The 14,159-nt window shown below is 45.4% G+C and overlaps 1 protein-coding gene across 3 annotated transcripts; it reads left to right on the top strand.

Moving 5' to 3' along the window:
• The first annotated feature begins 100 nt into the window (after positions 1–100).
• ANKRD13A (ankyrin repeat domain 13A) lies at positions 101–12,877 on the top strand. 3 transcript variants are annotated; one of them, XM_042034801.1, is made up of 16 exons: positions 101–230; positions 788–895; positions 3,038–3,170; positions 3,281–3,405; positions 3,869–3,914; positions 4,549–4,692; positions 5,051–5,246; positions 5,819–5,885; positions 6,830–6,911; positions 7,584–7,642; positions 8,234–8,370; positions 8,668–8,825; positions 9,282–9,386; positions 9,591–9,742; positions 9,955–10,019; positions 10,786–12,877. In XM_042034801.1, the coding sequence occupies exons 1-16, from the start codon at positions 189–191 to the stop codon at positions 10,982–10,984; spliced, it is 1,818 nt and encodes a 605-aa protein (XP_041890735.1). In that variant the 5' UTR covers positions 101–188; the 3' UTR covers positions 10,985–12,877. The 3 variants fall into 3 exon arrangements, with proteins under 3 accessions (XP_041890735.1, XP_041890736.1, XP_041890737.1); XM_042034802.1 differs by lacking the exon at positions 101–230 and adding an exon at positions 325–429; XM_042034803.1 differs by lacking the exon at positions 101–230 and adding an exon at positions 2,414–2,467 and having other exon boundaries at positions 825–895.
• Positions 12,878–14,159: the final 1,282 nt, after the last annotated feature.

Genomic DNA, 14,159 nt, shown 5'->3' with positions numbered 1-14,159 from the left:
GCCATCTTTACTCCTGGCAACAGCCTGCCTTAGACTGAGCGCTGGTTCAGCGGCACAGCACCGAGTGCTCGCGCCCGGGGCCGCGCCCGCCCGCCCGCTGCAGGCTCTCGGCGGGGTGATGGGAGAGACGGGCCTTCGGAAGCCTGGTGGAAGCGGCCGCTTTCCAGCAAGCGCTGCCCTCACCCGCCATGGCGGGCGAGCGAGCGAAACCAAGGCCGGGCGAAGGCGGGGTGAGAGCAGCCAGTGCTGAGCGCCCCCCCCCCCCCCCCCCCCCCCCGCGGAAGGCAATGGGACAGCTGCGGGCGGGACGTTCCATCTGTCCGCCCGCAGAGGGGGAGGGGGAGCAGCTTCCGCTTTCCGTGCGGTTGTCCGTGGCAGTGGAGTGCGGGGGGACGGCGAGGAGCCCCCCCCTGCTTCGGCCGCGCTGTGGTTCGTCCCAGCCGTCCCTGGAGGGACGGGGAAGAGGGGCAGGGACGGCTGAGGGGGCGAGATCGGGGAGGCCCCCGGGAGCGGGGCTGAGGGGGCACCGGGAGGACACCCTCGGGAGCGGGGGGCTGCGAGGGGCACCAGGAGCAGGGGAGACCCCCGCGGTGGGGTTTTGTATGGGGCTCCCCTTGGAGCGGGGTGAAGGGTTCATAGGGGGTTGTGGCCCGGGCTCGCGCACACACACCTGGGTCAGGTGCGTGCCAGGAGAAACGAGAAGCTGAAAGGGTCAGGGCTTGAGTAACTTGGGGTGTCCAGAATCCAGAGAGGGAAGAGTTGAGGGGCCCTGGCTCCCCCTCCCCAGGTGTGTGCCGGGATGAGCTCCCCTGGTGGGGCCAGCAGCGCCTTCCCCCTGCACGTCCTGGTCTGGAATAACGACTACAGGCGGCTGGACGAGGAGCTGCAGGACCAGGTAATGGGGTAGCCGGGTTCTGAAGGGGCTGCTGGGGGGGCTGGTGGCCTCAAAAGAGCTTTTGCCATAGTGCGGGGCTTGGTGCCGCTCGCTCACTGCTGTGCCAGGGAGAAGCACCCTGGTGGTACTGCCAGGAGCGTTTGCTGGGCTTGAGGGACCCCTGAACTTCGTCACCTGTTTATTTGTGGTGTGGGAGTGATGGAAGGAGGTGTAGGAATATGCTTTCACGCCAGATATTAAACGTTGGCTTCCCATCTGTAAAGCTTTGCTCTTAAGTATGCCAGTGCAGCTGCAGAGTAGCTCTTTGGGAGAGTTAGGAGTCGCTTTAGAAGAGCAGCTGTGATGGAAATTAATTTATTTATTAAAGCAATAAATAATGTTTAGCTTAGTGGGAAGTCAGCGTGCACCAAAGGTGGCTGCTGCTGCCAGAGATCAAACCAGCCCCTACCTTGCTGAGCACCATCAGTTCTCATGGATTTGTTGCTGTCCAAGATCGGAGGCAGAGTTTTTGTATTGGTTGGAATGTTTTCAGCATCTCTGGTAAAAAAAATGGATCATTGTTCCATGCTGGAGAGTAGAAAACACAAAGCTGTCCCCTCTCTGGGACACGATGACGTAAGGAAACGGCCTGAAAGCTGCAGCAGAGCTCGAGCAGCAAAAATCCTTCTGGCTGAGCTGCTGTGGAAAAGCTCTGACACAGGCTAGAGTTAAGGTACAGTTAATAAGCAGAGCTGATTAATTAATTATACCTGACACCACAAGTACATGAGCCCAAGACCAGCTGTGCCACCTCCTGATTGTCACCTGCAGCTCTAACGGTGCACCTGACTTACTAATTCCTGCTTAGAGCATGTTCCTGCCCTGGTTTGGGAGAATCTTTGGAATGCAGTCACTTTTAATCTAATTTATGTCATCTTATGCATTAACAAAATCTTTAACCTCACTGGCACTTTGCTCCTGTGTGTTTATTTCTGACACCTGTGAGAGTTTGTCATTAAATAGGGATCACTCAGCAGCCTTCCGCTTGTGGAATGCTGCTTCCTGCCTCCATTCCCTGTAGAAACCAGCAGTGTGTGAAGATGGACTGTGTCTGTCTCTTACTTCCTTTACCTGCTTTTAAACACCTTTTTTTTTTAAAGTGTTCCAAAGATCTATTTCCTCCTGCTTCTTTGGGATGAGCTTCCTGCTGCCGGAGGGACGCGTGAAGGGATCGAAGCCACTTCCCAGCTGCAGCTGGAGTGGCAAACTGGCTCGGGCATGTGGGGACAAGGGAACAGCAACAAAGATAATGGGGAGGGACCCTTGGAGCCCTTTACCTGTTGGTGCTGCAGTGTTGGAGCTGCAGGAGGTGGGGAAGCAAATTAATTAATGTTCCACCCCAGAAAAGAAGATGCATTAAACCAAAGTTTTCCCCACTCTGTGTGAGATATTCTGACTTGATGCTGTCAGATAACGCTGTTAACGTGCACAATAACCTTCCTTTCTCATTCTGCTATTGACTTTCCCCTTTTCCTCTAGTTATAGATGCTCTTCTGTTTCAAATCTCTAAGCTAATAGTGAAAAATGTGTAAGGTATGAGTATGTTGTGCTTGCATGTTTTGGATATTTGTGCCTGTGTAGTTTATTTTTTTATTTTAGTGACTTGTAGAGAATGCCCTCAATCCTCATTGTGCTGTGTGTGCTTTGTGAAACACCATCTGCTTCTGTCCTTTCCAAAAGTGCTGTCCAAAATCCGTGTTGTATGCCCTGTTGCCTTTTTTTTCCCTTTCCCCTCCCCTCTTTTGTTGGACAGTTTAAGCCCTCTGTGGAGTCTCAGGCTCTTGGCTGTCTGTGGGGTGATGCACACGGACGAGAACTCCCATCTCCTCCTGACCTTTCTGGGGAGAGACAGAGGGGAAAGAATGACAGAAAAAGAAATGAGAAGCATCAACAAGAACTCCTGTCCTACAGTTTTTGGGGCATTTCATAGGCCCCATTCTGCTTCTCCTTTTATTCACGTGGGGAAGCAAGACGGCCCCGCAGAAGGGCGGTGCAGTAGAGTTTGGGAACTGTGGGAATGGCAGGGAATATGGACTCCTGGATTAGCCCTTTGTTTGTGTAAGCTCTGATGAGCTGCGTTCTTTCTCTCTCGGACACTGACAGGATGTTGACCAGCGGGATCCGCGGGGCCGGACCTTGCTGCACTTGGCGGTTTCCTTGGGTTACATAGAATCTGCCAAGGTCCTCCTGCAGCACAAGGCAGATGTGACCAAGGAGAACGCGCAGGGGTGGACGGGTAAGGACAACCTGGGGTGTGATACTTTTGGTAGCAGATGTTCTTTGTTTTTACGTGGAATTTTGGGCAGCAAGCAAAGAGACATGAGGCCGTGGCTGGGTTTCTTTCAGTTTTGCATGAGGCTGTCAGCACAGGGGATCCAGAGATGGTCCAGTTGATCCTGCAGCATCGGGACTACCAGCAGACCTCCATGACCCTCGGAGGAGTTCCTGAGTTACTGCAGAAAATTAACGAGGTGATGATTTATTGAAATGTAAACTCTCACTCCAGACTGACTTCACTGCTTGAATTCTCATTCAAGTAGTTCAGTTAAGTGAACTATTGCAATCAGCTGGGCAGTTGTGTTTTGTTCCAGCCTGCATGTTGCATAGTGCTGAGGGACATGGAGGCTTTTCCTTCACTTTGTTTAAATCCTTTGTCATGAACTCCAATATTAGAGGGTGAATCTTGAAGGCATTACTGCCTCTCCAGTAAAACAAGGAAGAACAGCTCCCCAGATAGCAGCAGGGGCAGGGCAGTGGCTGTTACTGCTACTTTCAATTGCTACTTTCAATTTCAATTTTAGCATTCACTTACCATTTCTCCAGTTCTGCTCCTCTTTTTTCTTCCTTTACGCAAAATGTTCATGGGAAATGCTGCGCTGAATGTCAGAGTAAAACTATTTCATGAGGTATTCATCAAGTGTTTTCCTTCTGCAGACTCCTGACTTTTATGTGGAAATGAAATGGGAATTCACTAGCTGGGGTAAGAATCCTGCTCCTTGTTACCAATTCCGAGCTGTAAAAATGAGTTACAAATGCCCCACAACACAGGCAGGGAAATATCCTCTCCCCGGAATCCTTCTCTCTTCCCTCTCAAAATGACCTCTTGTGTTTTTGTTGCACAATTATTCTTTGTTTCCTGTTTATTTGGTTGGTTGGTTTCTAGTAGTGGAGAATTTAGCTGTTGTTGCAATTGCTGAAGACTTTTCTTGGGGTATTTTTTTACCTGTCCCTGGCCATCGACGACTGAAGTGATGGTGTGTCATCTATGGATGCACTGGCTATTTGGGCAGTACCTGCTTTTCCCTGAAAGGAGTCAACACTAGGCCTCACAGCTGACTAAATATTTCAAATATCAAACTGTTAGACTGCAAGGCATGGGGTTTATGCCATTTCACATCTTTCAGTCTGAACAAATACCTTCTTCCTTTTCATATTCATCTGTAAATTAGGCCGGTTTTACCCCAAGCTGGTCGTTCTTAAAGCTAAAGAGGATCAGTATCTCACCTCCTCTGGAATGACATTCCCAGGAGTGAGCAATCCCTGTTCTTGAGTTTGTTTCCTCTGTGCTGCATCTCTTGCACATTTTCCCTTTCCAATCCTCCCATTTCTCCCAGTGCCCCTGGTTTCCAGGGTGTGCCCGAGCGACGTGTGCCGCATCTGGAAGAGCCGGGCCAAGCTGCGCGTCGACATCACCTTGCTGGGCTTCGAGAACATGAGCTGGGAGAGGGGCAGGAGGACTGTCATCTTCAAGGGAGAAGGTAAAGAGTTCACCTGCCTGCACTACTGATGCCCAAATTCTGTGTGAGCACAGTGAGAAATCCTGATTTTACACAAAAAAGGCCTCTTGTGTTTTATGAAGGTTTTATGTTTATATTCGTGTCTCTTAGAGACACTGTTTTGTGATGGCTGCGCTTCTTTGCTTTGAGTAAATCTGGGGTAAAAAATTGGTGATAGGGCTAAAATTTCGGTGTTTTACTCAGTTTCCCTCCTTCTGTTCTGCTGCCCCAGTCCCAGCTGAGTGCAAAAACACCTGGATTTGATACGCGATATACCCCCAGCTTTTCACCCTGGAACACTTGCTGAGTTTTTTAACTTCAACTGTGCCTTTTCCACCAGACACTGGTGGCTGGGCAGAGCTCATCGAGATCAACCACGATGACAAGTTTGTCACGACAGAGAGGTTTGAGATCTCCCAGCACATGAAGCGTTTGACTCTGGGATCCATGACACCCAAGAGGAAAGATGTGGAGAGACGCCTTACATCTCCAATCATCAGCACGTGCCTTGATACCAAAAGCATTGCTTTTGAAAGGTGAGACAGAGAGTTTGTCTTAGCAGATAGACATTTTGATGTTCTGTTTGGAAAAAGCTTTAATGATGAACTCTCAAAAGCTTTGATAGCTAAAACTTTCAGGGCTATGCCTGAAATTACTTTAAGCTTCACAAACCATTAAAGAAATTTGGGTTGGTCAGCTTGCCACTATTGCTTGGCAAAAAGCTCCCAGTTGAAAGAAATCATTGGCAGAAAACTTCCAGTTTATCATATTAGTGGGGTAGAATCATTAAGGTTGGGAAAAGCCTCTTAAGATTGAGTCAGTTGCTCACTGCAAATTTGCATTTCACCTAAATCCACGTGCTGGAACTAATGGACAAGAGCTTTGATTTGGTAACAAATAAGTCAACTTTCACATGAATACTTTAAAAAAATGTGTATGTTGTGTCTTTTAACAGACACACATTTGTCTTCATTACTACACCTATTTTTCCAGGTATCTGGGGTTAATAATCTGTCAAATGTTGTTTAAAATCAGATTTAGAAGAACCAGCTGGGGGTTGTGTAGAAATGCAGCTGTGTAGACGCTTGTGGTGTTCCCTTTTTGTCAGAACCACATCTGGATTCTGGGTATGGAGGACAGAAAAATCAGAAGGTGTCAATGGTTATGAAGCCAAGGTAAAGCCTGTTCTGTTCTTCTGATAGGTCTTGCAGCAAATTGAAGTCTGGTTGTGCTTTTTCTGTATTTCCTGAATATTTCAGGTCTTAAAATTCCTGTTGGGACATTTGTTGTGTTGCCAGCAGAATTGGGCTGGAGTGAGGAACTTCCAGGCCTGTGGGAGGGATGGAGCCCCTGTGCAAGGGAATATAGGGGAAAAAGGGGGCTTAAAGAGGGGGGAAGAGGGACAGAAGATTCAGCAAAGCTGCCAGCAGTCCTTCCCTTCCAAAGGCTGGCACTTAACTCATGCTTGAACACTGCCATTGTTTCAGTTTGTGAAAGTTGAGGAACCTGTTGATAATAACAGCGTTGCAAGGGACCAGCAGCCTTGAGTGGCATCATGAATTCATGAGCTGGACTCTGCCCTGCTCCTGAGTCACAGCTGCTTAGAATGGTTCCACCTGACACTGGTTTTGACCTCTATTTTGCCTCCGTGAAATATTTTTGAAGGTGGCTTGACAGCCTTACTGTGGTAGGAATTTGGGTTCAGAATCACGGGATTTAATTTCCCTGGTTCTGTGTTTACTCCAGGTTTGGGAATTGGTGCAATAAATTACATTTTTTAAATTTCACTCACCAGAAGAGTAAGTGCTGAGTAGCTTTTACATTTATCTGAAGGTTTTTCCTGGTGAGACTGCAGGGCTCTTCAGCTGGACAGGGAGTTCATTAGTGTTCCTGCAGAACTAAACTGTCATAGATTTCATTTCTGAGGTCTTACAACTAATCTCTGTTTAGAAATACTGTTCCCTGACTTTCCTTTTCCATTCCCTCTTAAAATCTCTTGGAAATGCCTGTCTGGTGTTGGGGTTGGTTCAGTTAGTTTTGTGTACATGATGTTTTACTGGGGAACTCCTTTTTTTAACCTGTGGTGCTGCTTGGTTTTTGTCCCTGCATTTTTTGTAAGGTCTACATGGCAAACAACGTGAATGTGATCACACGGATCAGAACAGAACATTTAACAGAAGAGGAGAAGAGGAGATATAAAGGTATCTTCCCCATAGGAAAATTGGAGATAAATAGAACCCTTTGGCTCTCTGTCATCTCCTCTGAGTGACTGAAGAACTGGGTAGACAAACAAGGAAATTCTCTTCTTGCTGACTTTGCCCTGCTTTACTTTGACATGTTCTGTGTCTGAGGCAGCTCATTATTTCACTCTTAACCTACAGATGAACCTGGTTTTATCCCAGCTGTATTTAGAGGAAAGAAAAGCCCTTCAAACCTGTTGAAAGTTTACTGACAGTTTGAAAATGCTGCACTTTTCTGCTCTGAAATATGTTCATGCCCTTACTTCACTTTGGCCATGGATACAAGATTCACAGAAGCTTTGTTTGCTTGGAATTTTTGTTTGGTTTGGTCCACTGATTTCTTCTGGTATTTGAATTAAAGGGTGACCAGCCAGTAACTTCATATGGAAATTCCCCTACCATGGGGCCACTGAGGCACTGGGACTCATAAAGGTGTCTGCTAATCAAAAAACCCCACTGACAATCTTTGCTCCATTCTGTATGTTGTTCCTGTTTTATACTGTCAGCTGCAGGTCCTGGGCTTGCCTGGTAAAGCTCACAGGAGATCTGAGCAGCTTCCCTTTGGGTTGGAAGCCTGGCCTGAGTGCCAGTTTTACTAATGGCTGGTTTTGTTTTCCCTCCTGTTACCTGAAGCTGACAGGAGCCCTCTGGAATCATTCCTGGGGACAGTGGAGCATGAATGTGGTGCTCAGGTGAGTGTCTGATGTCAGCACAGCTCACTGGTGTGTGGAGTCACCTCTTGTTTCCTTAGTTTGGCAGCAGTTTCGATTATGAGGTTTTCATTTCCCCTGAGGATGTTTTTGTTTGGTTGGAAATAGGTGAAATTTAAGATTCCTTCCAACCCCAACCATTCCATGATTCCACGTGGCTTTAGAAACTCCCTTGCTTCTAAACTGCTGAAGAACAGTGGATAATGGATGTGCTGCCTCTCTGTCAGGATGGCATTGCACATTGACAGGGTAGAGATTTTGGGTTCAAATAATCCATCAAAGGTTTGACTTCAGTAAAGGATTTGGAGCTTGGAAATGCTGTGGCTCGTGTATACATTTCTGGTTGGTTTCCAGCTTTAAAGTATCTAAGTAGATTTTTCCTGTCTCTAAAAAGCTTGGAGATTTTTAACCTCAGTGAAACCAGTCTAGTAAAGGCTGGTATCTATGGCTGTGTGTCACTGTATCTGAAATGAGGAATGAGTTACTTCACAAAGGGTAACTTAAAAGTTTCTTGTAGTTGCCACTGTCTGTTCAGTACTTTTTGGGTGGTTTTTTTCCTCTCTTTCCTTCTAGAATACATCCAGGACAACAGAGTATGCTGCAACCAACAATCCCACTGCTATTACTCTGGAGGAATACTTCAACCCAGAATTTGATCTGAAAGGCAGAGACATAGGAAGACCAAAGGAAGTCACCATTAGAACACAGAAGTGAGAAATACCCTTTAAACTATTTCTAGTTAGTCTCTTCCCAGTTTCTAATCCGTGGAAACCATTTTTACAAATATCCAGTGTGGTTTTTTTCCCCCAGCTTTCACAATTAATCAGAAGAGGGATCTTGAAGTATTCAGCTACAATCTATTTTTAATTCCACTGAGTGAAAGCAAACATTTGGGCTGGTGCTGTAACTTGTTAGTAACCTCCTGTCACTGCCCAACTGCCTGTTTTGCTTTGCATCTGTTCCTAAACTGTGAATTTAGGGAGTTTTTATCCTATTTTGTCTTAAAGATTTAAAGCAACCTTGTGGATGAGTGAAGAATTCCCTTTGTCTCTTATGGAACAAATCACTCCAATCATTGACCTGATGGCCAGAACCAGTGCTCATTTTGCCAGACTTAGGGATTTCATCACTCTGGAATTTCCGCCGGGATTTCCTGTCAAAATTGGTAATCTTTAGCAATTTTTATTGTAGCATCTTGTCCATTTTTTCCCTTTGGTTTTGCAATATATTATTTACAGAAACCACATTAGCCTTTTACTTGTCTCACTAAATGATACCTCAAACATTGTCTTGTGTATCTGGAGTCACAAAATCCAAATTCTGAATGAACAGTTCAGAAATACCATTTTAAAGACAGTGTCATTTCAGTGAGAATGAGCTGTTGTCGGCCTCTTTCCTCTTACCTTCAGTGCTTTAAATTTGGCAAGTCTTATTCTAAAATAAGAGATTTAGAGAGAGGTTGAGAATAACTAAAGCCACCTTCTTGGTGAGGTGAGTTACTCTGTGCTTTGTCATTATAGGAAGCTGTTGTGGAATATACCCCATAAACATGTAAGGGTTTGATGTAGGTGTGGAAGTGAGTAAGAGTTCTCATTTTGACAGAAATCTTGTCCTCTTACAGAAATTCCCCTGTTTCACGTGCTGAATGCCCGAATTACTTTTGAAAATGTCAACAGCTGCAGGACAGCTGAGAGAAGCTCTCCTGGTGGTGCACAGAGTGATGCAGGTAAGGGGTGGAAAGGTGCAGGGATCCCACCTTTTTACATCCCTGTCCCTGGAATGCACAGAGGAGAGAGAAGCTGAACTGCAGGGAATGCAACAGGGGGAGCTGCAATTTGTTATCCTGCAAAAGCATTCATCAGAATCTTTTCGGTTACAACTTGTTACAAACAGGGCACAGTGTATTTTTAACTTCATTTGGCTTCTGTAGGTGCTAATTTTGAGGTCGACCAGTCGGTGTTTGAGATCCCCAAATCCTACCACATCCAGGATGATGGCAGGAACATCCACGTGCAGGATGAGGATAATGAGATCATGCAGTTTGCCATCCAGCAGAGCTTGTTGGAATCTGGTGGAAATAAAGTAAGTGCTGGGATCTGTGCAGTGGCAGCTTGGGCAAGCATTGTGCAGCAAGAGCTGAAGGAAACCTGGGTAGGATCAGTTTTTCAAGACCTCAGAAAATAAAAATAATGTATTTCAAAGAAGAATTAAGGGTGGTTTAAGGGTTACTTTCAGTGAGTTACTCTGCAGACGTGGTAACTGCTGTGGGATTGTCTGTCTTTACCCATCTCTAGGAATTGGGGGTGCATTCCAACGGAGCAGTTGCATATTCCCAGGACTTCAATATACAGTATCAGAAGTAAGTACATTTTTTCACATCAAACCATGCAGTGATAGAGCCAAAATACCCCCAGCAGTAGCATGAAGCAATTTTGCCTTTTTTTTTTTTGGCGTATGTGAGTAGCAGATGCACAAAACTCAAGGTCTCTTCTTGTGCTTCTTCCAACTTCTCCAAGAAACAAGAACTCTAAACTGGGCCTCCCTGGTTTGTGTAGTGTAGTTCTTCCCAGCTGTGGGGCTGGTCTGTGCACACAACAGATTCTTTATTCAACAAACAAACCCAGTCCTTCAGTTCTGCTCTTCAAACTCTGAATTTGATCCCTCTCAGTTGAATGTTTAGTTATTAGAGGCTGCACACTTCAAGGCAGCTCTTCTTTCTTTTTAAAATCCTTGTGTAATCCTTAAAAACACAGATTTAATGGACACTTAAAAATGAGCTCTGGTGTCTGTGGAATCTTTCTGCAGTTAAGTGCAAAGAAACCAAGAACTGAATCCTCTGGGTTCTTACGTAAATGGAAAATCCTTTAAACCAGGTGAGGATGCTTTTAAAGGCCCATTGAAAATACAACTGTTGATATCTATGAAAGATTCAAAGGAATCAAGGTTTGACATTGAGAATTTTACAGATGTTAGAACAGCTGCTCTCCTATCCTCAAACTGTTTTCTTCCCCCTGGGAGAGATTTTCAGGTTTGTGAGTCTAAAACAGTTGCCAGGAAGGATCATTGCAAGGAATATGAGACAGGCTCTGTCTCTTTTACTTCTCAAAGTTATTCTTTTCCATCAGGGCACTGCAGGAGAGCTTTCTGACAAGATCAGGGAACTCCCACAGCAGCAGCTCCAGTGAAGTTTCCAGCTTTGAGAAGGACTTACAGCTTGCCATGGAATTGTCTGTGCGGGAGCAGGAGGAGCAGGAGAAGCAGCGGCGGGAAAGGGAAGATGCAGAGCTTCAGCAAGTCTTACAGCTCTCTCTTGTGGAAAAATAGCTCCTAAGTGACCTCCTGAAGCAGGGATGACCAAATCTGCGTAAAACTGGAGGTTTTCGGAGCTGTCAGTCTGAAGACCACTCCTGGATTGCTTAAGGAAACATTTCACCTGCCTTCTAAGTTGGCATCAGCTGCAGAAACGTCATTTATTTTTGTTTGGGGGAGTTCCAGATCACAGGACTCCACATTTGGCTCCCCAACCATGCAGTCTTAGCTTTGAAGGAAATGTTTTTATCTAAACTTATTTATTGAAGAGCAGATGGAAATTTTGCTTTGCATCAGGATGTGGGATTGCAGTAAAGCTTGAAAGCCTGATTTATGGGGAGTTCAGGAGGGAAACTTCATTACTTACCAAAGAAATACTCATCTGCTTCATTATTTCTCAATAATTCAAAGCCATTGCCTGTTTTTCCAGCTGTTTCATGGGAGAGCATCTCCCTGCCTATACACACACGGTAGTTCTTCATGCTGACAGATGTTTTCTGTTAGTTTTGTTTAGATGTGGTTCTCTCTCCTCTAGTTATTGAGATTTTTGGCTTAAGAGGGATGATTTTATACTTGAACAGCTCATCCAAGCTCCAGATTAAGCTAGTGCTTTCTGAAAAAGGACAAAACAAGTAGCCAGTAAAATTTTAGATGCTGAAATGGGACCATCTGTCCAGTACAGCAGCAGTTTCTGCAGCGATTCCAAACCAGCTCGTTCCCATGGTCAGAGGGCAGCAAGAAATTAAGGGATAGATACAGGTGCTTCTTTGGGATCTCTTGGTGTGCACAGCTGAGTGTGGGTGCTAAATGCAACCAGCAAAAGAATTCAGGTGAGATTTTAATGTATCCTTATTGGAAGAGAAGTTTTAATTCTGCAAGGGAAACGTGTGTTGCTTCTTAAAACCCCAACGCTTGTCCTTCATGTGAATACATCTATTTTTTTACCTGAATATTTTTATTGATTTTAAACCAAGCCACTAGGCCTGCACTCATCAAACTGGTCTTGTAACGATTCCTAGGTCTGTTTTAACCAGTTTTCCTCAGGTTTTTGGCCATACAGGATCTTTGTAGCTCTTTTATCTGCACTTCTGTCGGTGTTTACAGTACTCACACTGTGACTCTTGAGTGCACTCCACAAGTACACGGTGAACAGCCACAGGAAAGCCTTACAGTTGTTAAATGTGAGCAATATCCCTCTGCTCTGGCAGGCAGGAGCAGAGGAACCTTTGGTATAGCTGCTCTGAGCTTGCTCCTAACACTGCTCCTGTTCCTCAGGCTGAACAGGGCGGTTCTGGGTGACCAACTATTAATTAACCAATGTAAAATCACTATAAAACGGACTTGATCATAACCAAGGGGGCAGTTGGTGACTTGGAACCCTATTTTAAAATGAATAATCCATTGTTTTACATAGGAAATTATTACAGTTCCTTCAGCCTACACTAGGACTGGCCCCTCCACACTGGTTTTGTTCCCTGGGACAGCTTGCATCCCTAAAAACATCCTCCTGGGTGCTACAGGAATGGGGACTGTCCTGCACAGGGGCAGTGGGCTGGGTTGGAATTTCTTTCTTTGCAAAGGGGATTACTGTGACTGTCACAGTTGGGAAAAGGGAATAGGCCTCGTGTTGAGCTCCTGACAGGGTGGGAGGTAGGAGATGGAGCTGTGGGCATTCCTCCAGTGGGAATAAAGAGTGCTGTTGCCTTTACAAACCCGTCTGCCTGGCATTGCCTGTCTTCTGCTAAGCATTTCAAAGGTTACAAGAGGGGTAAAAATAGCATTTTTCAAGCTGGCTTGTTCTGGTTTTATATTTAAACTAAAGAACATTGAGCACTTTCAGTTGAAGTTTTGTTATGCTCCTGCTTCTTAGTCTGGGACTGTAAAATAAATTGGATTTGCTTTTGGGTTTTTTGGGGTTTTTTTTGCTTTCTTTGGTGTTTGTATCATTCCAGCTAAAACTGGAAGGCCCTGCTTCCCTCAGCCAAGTGCTGCTTCTCTTAAAGCCTGACTTTTAACCCATTGAGTGTAAGATGGATGCCATCTGTGTGCTGGAAGAAAAACCAAAGGTGCTGCACATTACAGCACACACAGTTATTTTTTTCTAGCACTGTATTTGGAGTCTTTTTTTTTACTAATTATCTGCCTTTTGTTGTATTTTGGTACATTAAAGTGACGTTATCATCTACTGAATTCTTAAAGGTAGTTCTGGTTTAGTGTGAATCAGACCTATAATCCCCAGAACATCTTCAGCCAAGTTTTTAACCTCCCTGTTGTGAAAAGGGGGAATCAGTACAACACAGGTGAAAGGCAGGAGGGTAACTTTATTAATTTCTCTCTGCACCTTCTTGTAAGAGAGGAGCAGAGGGTTCTGAGTACATTTAATATTTAACTGTTGTGTAACAAGAGTCCAACCTCTCTCTCTGAGGCAGCTTAAGGCTGATGTAGGAAAGAGAAGCTCAGAGATACAAACACTTGCAGCTTCTTCTAAAACTAACCAGCTTTAAAAGTTCTCTAAGTTCGTGCTGTTTGTTCCTGAAATCAAGACTGTGCTTTTTTTGTGCTTCTGATCCCGTTTCAAGGCTTTTTACAGCAGCACTTCATGATTTTCTTTATTTGGAAACCCTTCTTACACTGCTTTGGCTGAGTTTTGATTCATAGCTGAGCTGCTGGTAACTGCACAAGCATTGTAGGATGCGCTTTGATTGTGCTGTTAACGGCTCCTTGCTGACAAACATCCATGGAAACGTTCCCCCAGCACTGCCATCCCACTAAAAACAAGGTAGGAGCTGTGAGGGAACCGAGGTAGGAATCGGGACAGCTTCACCCCTTTGTGGAGCCACAGCCCAGTTAATAACAAACAGCACAGCCGAGAATAAATAAGAGCCTGGATTGTTTACTGAGCGTTTTATTTGTACAAAGAGGCATAGCAGGGAGTGAGGAATGAGAGCAAACAGGAATTCTGCTCCCGGGAATGCAGAGCTGGGGCTCTGAGCTTCACCATCCACCCCCACGAGCAGCGCAGGCTGCAGGCCAGGCTTCACAGTGATGAAGGACCGAGAAAAATCAGGAATCAGTAAGCAAAAGGAGAAGCAGAAAGCAATAGAACAGTGCTGCCTCGCTGCCTCACTCCTGGATTAATAACTCCATCTGTTTGAGGCCAGGCTCACTCTGTCATTTCACTAAACAGAAA

Source organism: Corvus kubaryi, unplaced genomic scaffold (assembly GCF_017639235.1).
Source record: "Corvus kubaryi isolate FWS band 111438036 unplaced genomic scaffold, C.kubaryi_AGA036_p1.0 37382, whole genome shotgun sequence".
NCBI lineage: Eukaryota > Metazoa > Chordata > Aves > Passeriformes > Corvidae > Corvus > Corvus kubaryi.
The sequence above is the reverse complement of the archived record's forward strand: the minus strand, read 5'-3'. Positions and strand labels throughout refer to the sequence as shown.

Bases quoted from the DNA above. Each gene is read 5' to 3' on its own strand.
- ANKRD13A (XM_042034801.1), top strand. From the start codon at position 189: ATGGCGGGCGAGCGAGCGAAACCAAGGCCGGGCGAAGGCGGG. The intron at 896-3,037 runs GTAATGGGGTAG...GGACACTGACAG, and splicing joins ACGAGGAGCTGCAGGACCAG to GATGTTGACCAGCGGGATCC. The intron at 3,915-4,548 runs GTAAGAATCCTG...CATTTCTCCCAG, and splicing joins ATGGGAATTCACTAGCTGGG to TGCCCCTGGTTTCCAGGGTG.